Here is a 16533-nt window from a genome sequence, read left to right on the forward strand (position 1 = left end):
CCCCCATTTACAGGAGTGACTTAAGTGAGAAACTATGCTCCTAATCCTAAACAACTGACTTAAGACAAGCTTCAGAAACCCCATCCGTCTGTAACTTGAAAAATACCTCCAAACCCGACCATCAATGGAAGGACGAGGCTAGAGAGAAAAGGTATTTGTCAGAAGAAAGTTGGCACACGTGTCACACTTTTTCCATCTGATTATTTTCGTTTTCTTCCTGTGAAATCCGCTTTCCTTAAGTGACCTCTGTTCATAGGAAACTATTTGGTTTAATCTCTGGGAGCCATAGCATATTTTTAACTATCTCCCGAAGCCAGCTCCCTCTCCAATGAGCGTGCCTGATACCCAAACAGATGTTTTATAACACTCAGCACACATGAGCTCACCACTGGCAAGTCTTTTGCACACAATCAGCCCACAGCTCTTCTCACATCTCGCCGGTCATGCCACAAACCCAAATTCGGGACTCGCAGGCAAGCTTGAGTTCTTACCACGGTAACCAAAGAACAGAAGATGGAGGGTCCAATTCTGAATTTTCTACTTCTTAATATTTTGTGAATCTAATGATGAACCAAAAGCTGCACAATAGAAAGCATTGGCCAAATTCAGTAGTATAAAAAGACTGGCTGTCCCAAAAGAAATCAGACTACGGTAATCTGAGTAAAAGGCCCAAAAGCAACTCCAGTTTTGGTGGTGCTATGAATTATTAAGGCCTGAAAGGCCCGTGGGTGTCGTTGAGTTAATGCAACAACTTTATTTTTTATACATCAAGAAGCTTAGACCCATAGAGCGGAAGTGATTTACTCAAGGTTTCACAATGAGTGTGTTAGTCGTACAACTGGTGGTCCGATCTCTGCCTCCCAGCCCCGACCCACAGAGCACACGACAGCCCCACACCACCAGTTCCCTGTCTCTCTTCTCCATGGACCATCAGTGTCTACGGCTCAAAACCAGGAGGAAGCCGGAACCCGGCCAACGAGATCTGTCATCTTTCATGACTATGCCATGATTGTTCAGAATGTGTCACCTCCAATTTAGGCTAAGAGTTTTGTTGAAGGATAGTTTCATCTGATAAATCAATCAAAAGTAACCCCCAAAAAAGTTTTTGAAAGGGAACATGTTGGGGTGCCTGGGTAGCTCAGTGGTTGAGCATCTGCCTTTGGCTCAGGTCCTGGGATCGAGTCCCACATCAGGCTCCCCACGGGGAGCCTGCTTCTCCCTTTGCCTGTGTCTCTGCCTCTCTCTCTCTGTGTCTCTCATGAATAAATAAATAAAATCGGGATCCCTGGGTGGCTCAGCGGTTTAGCACCTGCCTTTGGTCCAGGGCACGATCCTGGAGTCCGGGGATCAAGTCCCACATCAGGCTCCTAGCATGGAGCCTGCTTCTCCCTCCTCCTGTGTCTCTGCCTCTCTCTCTCTATGCCTGTCATAAATAAATCTTTAAAAAAAAAAAAAAAAGCTTTACAACTGATGGCAATTTAAAAAAATAAAATAAAATAAAATCTTTAAATAAATAAACAAATAAATGTAACATGTTAACATGTCTAGTGTGGAAATCAAGGGAAGCACATAGGATTCTTGCCAGCCCTTCCCCAAGAGCCTAGAAGATAGATAACCCAAAGAGACCATGAGGGGGTGACTGAGGAGACCTAAATTCACAACTGCAAGCTCATGGACCTTTGATCCTTTGAGAACCTGAACTTGCAGGGAAAAATCTGAGCTAAGAAGGCTTGCTCCACCTCAGAAACCCTCAGGGATCTAAGCAGTGTGTGTTGAGCACCAACTTAAATTTGAACCTATAAATATCTCCAGAGGAGAAGACCCAGAGGCCATCTCAGAGACACTCAGCCACCAGTCGGGGAGCAACGTTTAAGCGGAGAAGAATGCCAAATGGCATATTATATTCTCACATATTTTTGCGGGGGGCTCAGCGTGGGCCAAGTTGGACATCCTGCAATCAGGAGGCAAAAAGTAATTGAAAGATGTAGGCGAGGACCAAATCACAAAGAGCCGTACATGCCATCAGGGGTGTCTGGGTTTTATTCTAAAGAGAATGGGGAGTCATTGAAGGACTTTGAGCTGGGCATTGAATTGACCAAACTTGTGTTCTGGAAAGATCTCTTGACAGCTATGTCAAGAGTTGATGGATTGTGGCCAGGAGCTATATTATGTGATTCTATCTACAAGTGATTCAAGAAAAGTTTTGCATTTTTAGTCTCTATTCAGGATAACAGGGAACAAGGATGAGTGGCGAAGGCAAGCAGAGCTGGTTTCAGTCCTACGTCTGCCCTGTACTGCCGTGTCATCCCGGGCACCATATATAAATAAGCCTGAGCCCTCGGCCTCATTTCTACACAGTGAAAATAATGAATAAAAATGACATGCTTGGACTTTTTCAACACCATTAGGTTCGGTCCAATCAAAATGGCATTTTCCAGCCTAGGAGAAAAGCCACCTCGCGTCCTGCTAAGCCACCACTTAGCAGGAGATATTCTTGCATTTTCTTCTTAGAATTTAACCAGAATATCTTGTTGCTAATGTGTGAAAATAATTGGCACTCGTACTTTGTAAATGAGCGAGCCGAGGTAAACTGAGGTCAAGGCCAAATGTTGGATTCAAATCAAACCACCCAAAAACAATACTGCAAAGAATTTAACTGGGTTACAGAGACCAGTGTGCGAACCAAGAGCTCCGGTCGCCCTAGCAACCTTTTAAGCAAACACTGGTGCAGATTTGCTGGCATATGTGACACTGAGAACATCTGGCCTCTCTATTATCCTCTCACAAGCAAAAAATGATGTCGTGTAAACTGATCTTTAGGCCAATTATATGGTCTAAGTGTTACAGTGTTTGTGTTGGCTCCTCTGGTTCCAGGTTTTAAGAACTTAATTTGTAGCCACACCCTCCCTGAAGTCCTAATTGCATCTTACTGTAACCGACCCCAGGGACTCGTCCCTGCCAGGTCTGCACCTTTCTTCAGGACGATAAGTACGTGTAAAGACATCATCGGCCAACTGTGTGTGCAAAGCATGGTGGGAGGTCCTATAAGCATCAGTTACAGCAGTGTGGTGCCGCGGGAGGCGTGGAGAGAGTGCGCGAGACAGGGGGCTCCGGGGCCTGCTCCGGTCACGTGTTGGGTGCCACAGTCTCCCCTCTATACCAGCTTTGTTCTGGAAGCCAGGTGTGGAGTGTGGAGGCTTCAGGCTGCAGCTCACTTAGAAGGCACTAAACTAGCAGTCGGAAAACCCGATACTACCTCCAACCGGCCTTCCTACCCTAGACCCTGGACAAGGTCATCACTGTGTCCGCGCATCTGCGGCTCCAGCGAGACTCAACTCCGTTCCCGACCTGCATGCGGCAGGCACCGCTCCAAGGCCTTCATCAGCATTGATCGAGCTAATCCTCATAAGGGTTCTAAGCAGCAGGCGGTACTGTTATCCCCACCCCGTGGCACGCGGTGGGGGCACGGAGGAGACTGCGAGCTTGCCCCCCACCCGGTCCTGGCTGCTTACTAAGAGCTCGGGGCTGCTGCGCTCAGCTCTAGTGGGTGGGGTGTCTAGTGGGCCATGGCTGGTGCTCTGGAGCGGGAGCCCCAGGGTGCAGCCCTGGACTATTACTGACCCCAGGAAAGGGGCCTCTTCCCTGCCCCACCCCCATCCCTCTGTTGCTATGGCCGAGATGTGCGACAGGAGGGAGGTCTTTCTCCCACCTCACTCCGACCCCCACCTCCACAGCCGACAGATCGGTGGGAGAGGCCACCTCTTCTTCTGTGGATCCTTTCACACGTTACTGAGGACATCCAGGGATTCTGATCTGGGTTATAAACAAAGGCCTACTGGTAGAAGAGGGCTGGGAGGGCCCCATTTCATCTCTGGACAGAACAGTCTCTGGTAAAAATAGTAGCGTCACAGTGTGTGAAATAAGTCAAGGGGCCTTGAGTTAGCCTGCCTTGTCCCTGCTGCAGCACCCCCGTCGGGGAGGGAGCCGAGGGGTGGCCAGCCCTCAGGGAGATCTGAAGCCGCGTGGGGACACGACCCCAGCACCGGTAGCTCCATCCTCAGGACCAGCGTTCTCCTTCATCCACGGAGGAAATGAATCTTCCGAGTCCCTTTGTCTGAGTTAGCACGTCTAGGAACAAAGGGCAGACCGTGTAGTACAGTAAATCCCGACTCTGAGTTGTCCGTCACAGGAATTCATCACAGATGGTAATCATTAGGACTTTCACATTCTTCAAGGAAAGAGCTTTATCCAGAATTATAAATAAACTATTCCCAGGGCTTTAATTTATAAAGCTGTGCTAAAAAACAAAATTCAACTGAATAAAATTTAAAGATCTTAGTGGCTTTCCTTAACAGTTCATGGATCGGGCTGCAGCCCACCTAGCAAATAGAAAGGAGCTCCAGGGAGATGGACGAAATGGGGACTTTTATAGGCAGAAGCAGGGGGCGGGGGGCAAGGACCGGGAGAGAGCGGGTTACCTCATCTTTCCTTGGGGGACAGACGGGACCTTCGAGGCAGGTTACCTCACTAATGCTGAACTGGGAAATCCCAGATTGACGAGTTTAAGATGACATTTCTGGGAAAGTTTGAAATGGAAAGGGAAAGTTTTCCCTAACTGCGGTTAGGGTAGGTATTGAGTCTTGCTTTGCCGACCTGGGCCTTAGCACAAGCGACTCCATTTGAGGCCTGTTATCTCTCCCTGTTTAATAGCTGTGAAAGAGGCTGCTTGGACACGGGGATTTATGGCCCTGGGTTGCAAAGTCAGCCTAACCCGTGAAAGCTCGGCATTGATCCGGGAGCTCCGGGCAATGCTGCCAGAAGATGGGAGCTTATTTCTGTGGTTACTGGGCCCCCAGTCAGAAGCTAACAAGGTTAGGCCCTGGTTCAATCTCGTGAAATGCAAGCTCAGAAGAACCGGGGTGCTGGCACCTAAGACGGCATTGTAATCCCTAAACCAAGAGCGGAGCAGTGGAAGGCTGCTGCCTTCCGGAAGTTTCTCGTCGGGTCCCAGGGAGGAAGGCACTCACCCATCAAACAACTGCCGTTTGCAGGCTCCTGTGTGCAGCATAGACCAGAACTAGAGACCTCGGGGAGCTTGTGTCATCAGGGAAGGAGGCGTGGAGGGAAGGGGCTGGCTCAGGACTCGGCTGAGTGGGGAGGGCGTGCGCGAGGCAAGGTTTGCTCGGCCCCCCCCAGCCCCCACAGACGTGCGTCGTGTGTCTGCTGTGACCCTCAGCCGAGCCCCGTCTCCAGTCACCGCCTGTATCTCCCGCGGTGAGACACACTCTCTTCATTGCCCCTCGGCCCTTCCTCCGAAGGCGGAAGAGGGGAGCTCCGGCCTCCGTGGACACATCCCACCCGGCAGGTGCCACGGCGGGGGGGGGTCCACCCTGGAGGGTGTGGGTGCGCGCAGTGTGGGGTGAGGAGGAGCAGGACGGGGAGGAAGGGCCCGGCAGCCTGAGGGAGCCCCTTCCCGGCCTCCTTGCGGGGGGGACACGCAGCAGAGGGGACAAGATGACGCAGGTACGGGCAATCTGCAGGGAGGCCAGCACCCCACAAGGTGGTCCACGTCCCACCCAGGCAAGGCGGGAGGCTCTGATGCAAAAAGTGAGGGGGCCCAGGCACCGGCAGGAGAAGGTCATGGGGGGGCAGGACTGGCGGGAGAGCTGAGAGGGGACACCACCCGGCGGGGGGGGCAGGGAGGGCCGGGGCCTGCGCACACTCCGGACTGTGTAGAGGCTGCTGCGGGGGCCCTGGGTCATCAGGGGAGGATGGGGCCAGGCCCCAGGGGGGACGGAGGTGGGAGCGAATCACGGTAGGAGGTCCCCAGCCTGCGTTTCTTCCGAACCCAAGGTGCCTGAGCAGGTGCAACAGCACCCACGGGTGGAAGAGGCCTCCCCAAGCAGGGCAGGGGCGGGCGGGGGGGAGGCAGAGCCCTGGGGAGCGCAGGGCTGCCTCCTAATCCTCCTCTCAGCTCCCAAGGCCCAAGGGCAAAGGCTGGGGACAGGCACGGGCACGAGGGCCCCGCGACAGCGCAGGTCACGGCCTGTCTCGGCCCGAGCCACAGGGTAGGGGGAGCTGCGCTGGGGCCTCCGTCTGCTCCCAGGAGCGCACCTGAAATCACGTGAAACAGGTCCCCTTTGTTCAAAAAACGTGGAGACCCCTCCTCAGGAGGCCTTCTATGGTGCAGAAGGAAGGACAGGGGTTCTGGAGCCGATCTGGGGTTCGAACCGCCAGCCCCACCCCTTCCTGGTTGTGTGGCCTCTTGGAAAAGAGGTTTAACGTTTTGGAGCCTCAGTTTCCCCATCCAAGAAACAGAACATGTGATAACGGTCCCTGGCCGGCAAGGCTGTTGGGGACATTACGTTTGATGACCTCTGCACACAGCTTGACCCCACGCATCCAGTTAAGGTCGGTCCCCCCCTTCCTCCTCCTCCTCCTCCTCTTTGAGAGAGAGACTCCAGGAAAATGAATTCTAACAATTTCGCAACAGGTCGGCCCAGAAATAAGAAAACGGGGCTCCGTTTGCTGTCAGGGTCTACGGTTGGCCAGCAGGGCACGTCAGAGCCCGCGACCGCTTCCCCGCGTCTCATGGCTGCCCGCGGAGCTTGCCACCCTCCCTGCCGCGGACAGCCGGCGTGGGCTCACATTCCTTCTCTCTGATTCTCTTACAGGGGCGCTGCATCAACTTCACCCGGGTCAAGAACAACCAGCCTGCCAAGTACCCCCTCAACAACGCCTACCACACCTCCTCACCGCCTCCTGCCCCCATTTACACCCCCCCACCCCCTGCGCCCCATTGCCCTCCCCCACCCCCCAGTGCTCCCACCCCTCCGATTCCATCCCCACCGTCCACCCTTCCCCCTCCCCCTCATGCCCCACCTCCCAGCAGGGCGCCACCCCCCTCCCGACCTCCTCCCAGGCCTTCTGTCTAGAACCCAAAGGTCATGCTCTGGGTTCTTAGAAACTTTGGGGAGGAGGCTCCTCTGTGGTGTTAGAATAAGTCTTTCCAGTTAGGGGAGGCTTCTGCTTTGGAAATGAGTGGTGACAAAGCCCACTGACCTTCACACAGCTTAAAAATTGGTTTGTAACACCAAAACATCGACAATCGTGATCCGCAGAAAGAAACAAATTTTGAAATGCCTGAGAACAAATGATGAGGCACCTCCAGTCACAATTCTAGCCAGCCAGCCAGCCATCACCTCTAGAAGGTTCCGGAGACCGTGAAACTGCCGAGATGCTCTTAAATGGGATTGTGTCTCATGGAGACCAATGATAAAATCATTTCTCTGAGGGTGAAACGCAGAGTCGGATGCATGAGCAATACCATTGCTGGGTTTCTAAATGCTGCCTTCCCTCCTCCACTCCACCTCCATCACTTGACCCTGGACCCTTGGCCTAGGAACCAAGGAATCCTCACCCAAGAAGGTGAAAACCCTTTGCCTACAACTTTGGGAAAAGCTGGGGGTCCCCACTGTGGCAAGAAACTCAACACCAGGGAGGTAACCAAAAGCACGTTCGCTTGGGATTTGCAGAGGAGTAAAAACATTTGCCTTCTTTTCCTTTCAAATTCTCCCCGTGTCCAAGTGAGGAAGAGAGCAGGTGTTTACGGATGGAAAAAGGTATGTTGCCACGTTGCTGTGTACGTGAAATCAGGTGTGTGCATTGACAGGCGAGTACTGGTGGGAGCATCAGGCAGTTTCTAAGATCCACAGGTGTCAGCAGCTAGAGGTGGCTGGCCCTGGCCCAGCGTGGTCCACTCAATCAAAGGACCAGGCATTGTGGAAGAGCAACCTGTTAATGGTTTGTGCTAAAAATCAAGATTCAGCTTCAGTTTAAGTCACTTGAGATACAAAGAAGTGACTGACCTCATTTTCCGGAGACAAATGGCGTCACCAGCACCTACCATACAGTCTCACTGGGTTTTTTTTCTTTCTTTCTTTCTTGGTAAAGTTGTGTACCAGAGATTTCTAGGTAGAGTTGAGACACCATGGTCCTAACATGACATGGAAACCATCTCCAGGTTCTTTCATTAACCACAGAAAAGCCATGTATGTGTAGATGCAGATGTACTTCTCCTTGGCTTTTCAGCATGCTCACACATATAAGCTGTCCACCCAGGAGGAATATACTAGATGTTCTGCTTGAAGTTCCCGCCAGGCCTGGGGTCCGCCCCATTCCTCCGAGGCTTTCTGAGTCTGTTGTCGCCAGTGAGCCCTACAGTCACTTTCTAAACATTGGGCTTCGCCATCCAGGGTGAAAACAGGGCCACTGCTGAGGGCCTCCTGCACCACCCTATTCAAAATTATCTCCCCCTCCAGCTTTCCACAGGTCCTAAAATTCCTCTCCCAAACTGCGCAGAGTCTTAAAGAACATAAAATAAATATAAACTTGGTGCTTTGGGTTATGGTCTCCCAAAGATGCTCCAAGAACCCATCACGCCAGCCTGATCCTTGCTCTTTGCTTAGAACAGAGACGTAAGGACATGGCGTGCGTCCCATCCGCACCAACTCGGTAATCACGGCACTATCCGTGGAGCCTGAGCATTTCTTCCCAGACCTCACACCGACTCTAAACAGCCCCCGTTCATCAGTCAGAACTGAGAGAGAGAGATAAGCTTTTTTTTTTTTCAATTCCCACTTAGAAAGTGGAATTGCACAGAGGACTGGGGGATCCTTGGGATAAGAGGTGCAGACAGGGGAACACAGAGGCAGGCGGAGGGTCTTAGTGGGGGACCACAGTGCCAATGCCAAAGGACACTTCTCCAAGTGTACCTCAGACCCAGCCCTCTCCAGCCCGCCACTCCCAGTCGCCCCGCCTTCTCGTAGAGCTAACATCAGAGATGGTTTCCAGGACTTAGGAAAGCAACCCCCCCTCTGCCACCCCCTCAACCTGGCCTGTATTGTCTATTTTCTAGAACACTAGGCTTCTTCTTTAGCATAGTCCCCCACGAAGCCGGGGCCACAATGTCTCAGCCGCCTGCAGTGACATTGCTGGACTCCGGAAGACCATTCCACGGGAGAATGGGTTCCCCAGGCTCACAGCGTAGAGACGTTGAGCCCATGGCAACTGTTTTGACTGCTGGCAGTGCAAAACAGTCCACCCCACGCCACTGCCGCACGGCCCACCGCGGCCGCAAGAAGGTCCAAGCCAAGACGCCGACGTTGCACGAGATGGCGGGCATCAAGTGACAATGCGACATTCCGATCTCAGCGGCACATCAGTCAGAAGCCCTGTGCAGTTTCCACGATGTTGTGGGGGAACTTTTTGATGAATAGGGAACTGCAACTATATGATGATTTCGCAGAGGATTAGCAGGGTTTGTCCTACGCTGACTCATCGTGTCATCCCTAGTCATTTAGAACTACAGTTGAGAAGGTGAGACCTCTAGACTGTACGGATACGGCAATAGTGGGCTAGTCCAGACAAGAAAATTCTTTAGCTGGTTTATAAAATCCATCATACTTGTATCATTCCCTGTAAAAGGCAGCAGACATATGATTGTGATCAGGAAACTGCACAAAATTATTTTTTTTCAACCCCCATGTTATTGTCCTTGTGAAGTTTTTTTTTTTTTAATAAAAGCCAACTTTTCGTTGTATATATTCGTATTCCATGTGTTAGATGGAAGCATTTCCTATCCAGTGTGAATAAAAAGAACGGTTGTAGTAAATTATTATAAAGCCAATGATATTTCATGGCAGGTTTTTCTACCAAGCTGTGCTTGTTGGTTTTTCCCATGACTGTGTTGCTTTTCTAAATGTACAAATAGTTACCGGAATGACGAGACCCCTGTTTGCACAGCATTAATGAGAACGTTGAGTTCCGTGGTCCCCTCCGTCGAAGACCAGCTCACAAACAGTTTCTGGCCCGGAGCTTCGCACATCCTCCAGGGAGACTGTAAAAGTTCTCTCTTTCGCCAAGATGAAGAACAGAGCAGGTGGACGAATTAATCAGTAGACTTGGAGATCTGGCCATGGGTCACCTCGCTGAACGTGTCACTGAAGTGGGCCCAGGTGATTGGATGTCTCGTAAACACTAGAGTCCAAACACTGTCGGGTGAGAAAAATCCATCAAAGAACCAGGAAAAAATAGTCGTAATTATGAGATAGTGAGCGAGTTTCAGCCCAATGCCAACTCAATAAGAACAATTAATGCTGTGTAAAATGGGTTGACTTAGCTTGCGCACCCATGAGGATATATGCAGCAAACAGCCCGCTCATGCACATCGGGTGGGAATGGGGCATGCTAGTCAGTTGCCTTTCCTAGTTATCTGAGCTCTACTATGTTATTGTACGTGGATAACCAATTTAAAAGAATTAGAATATGATTTTTTTTAAATGCATTTAACATTAAACTCTTCTTCTAATCCTTTCCTCTTTCTGTGATAATTCAGAAGACAGTTATGGATCTTCGGTGAGTCATTGTTATAAAAAATCAGTTATCACTGTACCTATAGGAGCCTGGGCTAACCCTGCGCGATGACAAACTCTGGAAGTTGCTTTTTTAAAAAAAATTAATAATAATAATAAATTCCTAAAAATCATCTCTTTTACTGGTTCTTCGTCTCTTTGTTTATAAAAATGAAGTATATCTTGTTAAAGTGCTTAACATCTTGATGATAATAAAATGACCGTTGCTATGCAAATTCAACTGTATTTCGCAAATCATTATTGTTTTTCCACGGAGCTCTTCACTGTCTTCATCACTGTCATTTGTTTCTTCAGCTGTCCTGCGTTCGAGATACTCTTTTTTTCCAGCCAGAGTTTTACCATTTAAAAAGTAATCCAAGCTAAATGAAAAAGATAAAGTAAAAAGTGGAGACAGAGGAGCCCTCAGGAAAAAAAAAAAAAAATGCACGGATCAGTTAGGATTGCGTCTGGCTGCCCGTCCCGAGATCTGTGGCCATGACTGATTGGACTCAGAGCAAGGACTCCAGAGGTTTGCAGCTGCTCAAAAAACCAGGCAGCGTTACAGATGTGCTGCAGTACATACCCTTCCTTCTGTATACACCTCAAAACATTTTTATTACATCTGCCATTCTGACACAAATCATTTTTTTCTCCTTGGCAGCTTCAAGTCAGCCCCTCCGTTTAAATTTTCTGTAGGTGAACGAGCGTCTCTTGCTAGCTCCTGAGTTTGTTTTCTCATGAGCCTTCATTAAGCCTCCAACGTATCTTTAACTGGAATAAAACCATCTGCAAACAGAAAATCCATGCCACGACTTTTTCCAAGACTGCAGGAGTATTTACTTTTTAATAGCCTTTTGGGCGCATGCACATTTTTAAATCACATCCTTAATCGTTAAATGATTTTGAGATAACCGGCAACGATTTGGAAGGAAAAAGAAAATTTGGAGCCCTACCTCACTCCTTACCCCAAAATTAATTTCAGCTGTGTTTAATTTAAGTGTGACAAATAAAATAAGGCAAGTACTAGACGTGGAAAAAATGTTTATCATATGAAGAATTTTTAAATCCTACATATTGCTGACATTACCAACCAACTTTCTCATGAAATCGCTTCAACTACCCTGAATAAGGCTCCAATGTATTAAGTTGAACAAACAAAGGAACCTTTACAGACAGAAATAAGGTCATTGATCAGGTGCTGACTGTGAACTTGAGCAGGAGATCCACAATTTTTCATCCACTCGATCCAATTTTTCCTAATTTGTTTCTCTGGAGTCTCACTTAGGTGTGGAACAGTCAATACTACCCTTCGGCCTTCTAAGTACGTTCCAAACGTGCTCACAGTAACCAAGCGTTGGGTATAAAGCTAGAGAGTTGGCGTATGCAAAACAGAGTTTATTCAGATTACAATGTATTATGTTGACCTGAGCCACCACATCTCCATCCAGTTTATACCTAAACGAGCTAGAAGCCCTATAACTCCATTAGGCGTTCTCACCTCTTCTTTTTATTCAACATTCAAGTGGTCACTTAATTATATAGACTCTTCCTTCTCTATAAAAAGTGGAACCATTTTAATTTCTGGAGTTCGAAACTGCAACATCTCCTTTATTTAACGTTTTAAATGTCATTTCACAATGTACTTATAAGGCAAGAGCAACCACTAACAAAATTCCGCCTAAATCACTTGAGAGCTCAAAGTCCTGCTAAAAGATGTCCAGGCAGGGGCGCCTGGGTGGCTCAGTTCTTGAGCATCTGACCCTTGGTTTCTGCTTGGGTCATGATCTCCGGCTGGGATTGAGCTCCCCCCAGCGAGGAGTCTGCTGGGTTCTCTCTCCCTTTCTGTCTCCCTCTACACCTCCCCACACACACCTGTTCACACTCCCTCCCGCTGTCTCTTTAAATCTCAAAAGAAAAAAGTTCATTTATTTGTGCACATTCAGTACCTTAGCCAGCATCTTTAGTTGCTAGTTGCTTATAAACATTAAAAGGAATGAAACTCATAAAAGACATTTGCTTTTGTGTAGTGAAGTGGTTTGCATTCTTGCAAAACATTTTAAAAGTAAAGATGTTGGGTCTGAGTGCTACGAGTCCAGAAAACATTCATTTTCTTTGGAAAGAGAAGTCATAAGAGAGGAGACCTCTCAGCCACCCATCACCAGCCTCTTTCAAAAATGCATCCCCAAGAGCCGTGAAAAACAGCCCCCGTCTTCACATTGTTTTAAACAATGCAAGCACTTGGACACCCCCGCCCCGTGACCCGCACCCCCACTCTGCAGGAGACACAGTGCCTGTCTTTTTACTTAGTTTTACTCTTGAAAGTAGTTACAGGACACCTATAGATTCTGTAAGAAACCGGCTTGAAATCACCAATAATCTGCATTTCCAACCAAGATCTCGTAGACAGAGGTGAATATTCCACATGAAAGCAAAAAGTGGTTTGTAGACAAAGGTGGGGATCCCTGGGTGGCGCAGCGGTTTGGCGCCTGCCTTTGGCCCAGGGCGCGATCCTGGAGACCCGGGATCGGGTTCCACGTCGGGCTCCCGGTGCACGGAGCCTGCTTCTCCCTCTGCCTGCTTCTCCCTCTGCCTGTGTCTCTGCCTCTCTCTCTCTCTCTCTCTCTCTCTCTCTGTGTGTGTGTGTGTGTGTGACTATCATAAATAAATAAATTTTTTAAAAAAAAAAGAAAGAAACAAAGGTGATGCTGAAACTCTGACATTCATCTGAAATTGCAGTAACAGGCTTCTCCCCAGCCAGGGTGGATCCCAAACAGAAAGCAGCCTCTGTCCCTGCAGGGTTGGCCCAGGGGTTCAAAGTCAGACTCAGAAGGGCGTGAAGGGAACAAAGGAGACAGGAAGGTGAGAGCAGCAAGTCCAGGCACGAGAGGCAAGAAGGATGTGGGTTCAAGTCATCTCTTTCGGAAGATAAATTTTTTTTCCTGCTTCAAACAGGCGTTTAAGTTTTTGCTACAAATATTTCCTCCTGATGCCTCCACCGACTGCCTTCTCTCCTCTCTGCAGGCCTGGGTGTAGCCATCGTCTCCGGTGCGCACGCAGACACGTCGCCAGTGTCCGCGTAACGTGTGCAGCTTCCGCGCTTTTGCTTCCCGAGCAGATGTTCAGACTCGTTTACATTTGTATCTCCTCCAATGATGTAATCACTGTTGTGAAGAATAGGACCTTCAGAGCTCCAGGGGAATTAGATTCGAGCCCACCCCTTGTTGGACATCTCCATGGGCCCCACCAAAGCCAGCAGAGCTTTGCTCACTCCGAGCAGGCCCCGCTCACTCCATATGTCACCTCCTGAGACCTTTGGTTCTCACAGCATTTTGATGCTTAGCTCAATGTTTGCTTTTTTTTTCTTTTAAGATTTTATTTATTTATTCATGAGAGACACAGAGAGAGGCAGAGACACAGACAGAGGGAGAAGCAGACTCCATGCAAGGGAGCCTGATGTGGGACTCGATCCCAGGACCCCGGGGTCACTCCCTGAGCCCAAGACAGATGCTAAACCACTGAGCCATCCAGATGCCCCTTGCTCAATGTTTTAGTAACCTTTTCAATATTTGTTTTCAGGAGGTTCTTAAAAGATAAAAATAAAGATAATTATTAAGATAAAATTCTTAAAAGATAAAGATAATTTATTTATTCTCGAACGGTTAGTAAAAACAAGAAGGGATCCTGTCCAGCAACATGTCCGGAATATACTTTCTTGCTTCTAATTAATAGTCACTGGCATTTGATTTAAAAAAAAAAACTGCCTTTAATTTCTTTAGCAAGTTAGGAATAGGGAGGAAAAACACTCCCTCAAGCTGATAAAAGGCATCCACCAAAAACCCACACAAACATTATACTTGATGTTGAAATACACAGAGCTGGCTCAAAAGCCTCAAGGAGACTTCCTTGTGAGCCTGCCTGCAAAGGGTGCAACTTGCCCTCTAGTCCCTTTAAGGCCACAACAAAAGCTCACTAGATACTCATAAATATACGAAACATAAATAAATACAATAACAGAAAGCATCACGGGCAGCCACATGCGCCGAAACCAGAATGTTGCGTAAACACCAGCCGTCAATCAAAACTGTCAATCAAGGCCAAATTTACATGTACACAAGCAGGTGTAAGCGGCCGGAGCTCGAGCATCTCGGTGCCATTGCCACCCTTGCCCCAGTGGCCTGCTTTCACTCTTGAAAAAGTTATATATTTATAACTATAGTATAACTGAGGTTATACTATACTTATCTACTCAATAAACTCCGGCTACCGGTTCTGGTCTTGGATCCCCAATTCTTTGGTGCATCTGGGGCAAGAACCAAGGTAACCCTACGAGTGTTCTCTTTATTTTTTTTTTTAATTTATTTATTTATGATAGTCATACAGAGAGAAAGAGAGAGAGGCAGAGACACAGGCAGAGGGAGAAGCAGGCTCCATGCACCGGGAGCCTGATGTGGGATTCGATCCCGGGTCTCCAGGATCGCGCCCTGGGCCAAAGGCAGGCGCCAAACCACTGCGCCACCCAGGGATCCCCGAGTGTTCTCTTTAACGTAAACAACAAGAAAGGATCCTCGCCGTCACCATTCTTGTTCACCTTTGGTTCTAGCCAGCACAAAAACACAAACAAAATGAGAAAGCAATTATAAATATCAGGAAGAAAAAAAAAATGTCATTATTTTCAGGCAGTACCATCGACTACTTAAAAATTCCACGAGAATCAACTTAAAACTTTTTAGCTGTAATAAAAGAGGACAATGAGCTGACCGGGTACATCATCAGCACAATCAATAACCATGACCGGTTAGAAAACGATCCACTTGTCAGAGAAAAATATATAAAATTATACATGTTTATGTTTTTAAAATATACATAAATTAAATACAATCATATATTTTTCTATATAAATTATATATATAAATTAACTACACTATACCCACCAAAAAATGGACAAAATCTATTGGACGACAACTATAAAATTTTATGAACTATCCTTAACAGGTGGAGAGTGAGTGGCGCTACATTCCTAAATGGGAAAACTTAATACTGGGGAGATGTCTGTTCTCTCACAAATAATCTGCAAATTCAAAGAAAGGCCAGTGAACACCTAGCAAGACGTTTAAGTAATTTCAAATGCAGATTCTAAGTTTTAATTAGAAAAAGAAAATGGACAATATACCCGGTATATGGTAATACAATGGAATAATTTTCAGAAACAGACGAGTAAATAGATGGAAGTTTCATTTATGATAACGGTGGAATCCACAAGGACTTTAATTTTTTAATAAAGGGTGACCTCCTTGGGGGGAAAAATAAGGTGAAATTCCTATCTCTGCTGCAGAGAGAAATAGATTTTTGGATGGATTCAAGAAAAGAGAACACAAGAGAAGGACTTCTAATTAATAGTGACTATGCCCCTCAGTCGCAGTGTCTGTGAATGGAAGGTTCCTATGATCTTACCAGTCAGGTCTCAACTCCCAGGAAAAAGCAAGAAAAGGGTAGAGAGCAAAATGGAAGGGCAGGAGCTGTCAAGGCGAGAGTCAGGAGAAAGAGGAAAAAGAGGTCCATCCACACCCGCACACTACGGTAGGACACCCCCCGACGCAGCCTCTCCAGGGACAAGGGCCCGTGGTGTCGGTCACATGGTGGCTGACCCAGGTGAGTTAAATGGACAAACACATAAATGAAGAATCTCGACATGTCCAAATGCTTAAGCAAATCGACAAGAGAAATGGAAGCTCTATCCGAGACCATGTTTTTGTTTTTGTTTTTGTTTTTTGAGATCCCGGGGTAGTAAGGAGGTTGTCATTTCCCCCATTGTCTTTGAGCAAATATCCAAACGATGGGCTCTCCCTGGGTGGAATTGAATGAATTCCTATAAAAATTCATTAACTTTGTCAGCATCCTGCATTGCTTTTCAATGCATACACATTCCTCCACGTTCTAGGTCAGTTGAGGTCAAGTCCTTTTTTGCAGTTGGCCTGGGAAGAAAAATAAGAGTAGATGCCAGGAACTTAGGGTAGGTGCCAGAAAGGGAAAAAAAAAAAAAAGGGCGCCAGCCCTGGCAGTCCCCAGGAGAATCAGCTCCAATTTGCCTGGTTTGTTTATCAAATGTCCTGTCTCAGGACCG

The 16533-nt window shown here is 47.9% G+C and overlaps 1 protein-coding gene across 1 annotated transcript in view; it reads left to right on the forward strand.

The window, feature by feature from the left end:
- ANTXR1 (ANTXR cell adhesion molecule 1) overlaps positions 1-10546 on the forward strand; it is a 197509-nt gene extending 186963 nt beyond the window's left edge. Inside the window, exon 18 of the mRNA XM_041755120.1 lies at positions 6675-10546. Within this exon, the coding sequence (XP_041611054.1) occupies positions 6675-6935 (261 nt within the window). The 3' untranslated portion in view covers positions 6936-10546. The remainder of the gene's footprint in view (positions 1-6674) is intronic.
- Positions 10547-16533: the final 5987 nt, after the last annotated feature.

This window comes from Vulpes lagopus, chromosome 5 (genome assembly GCF_018345385.1).
Source record: "Vulpes lagopus strain Blue_001 chromosome 5, ASM1834538v1, whole genome shotgun sequence".
NCBI lineage: Eukaryota > Metazoa > Chordata > Mammalia > Carnivora > Canidae > Vulpes > Vulpes lagopus.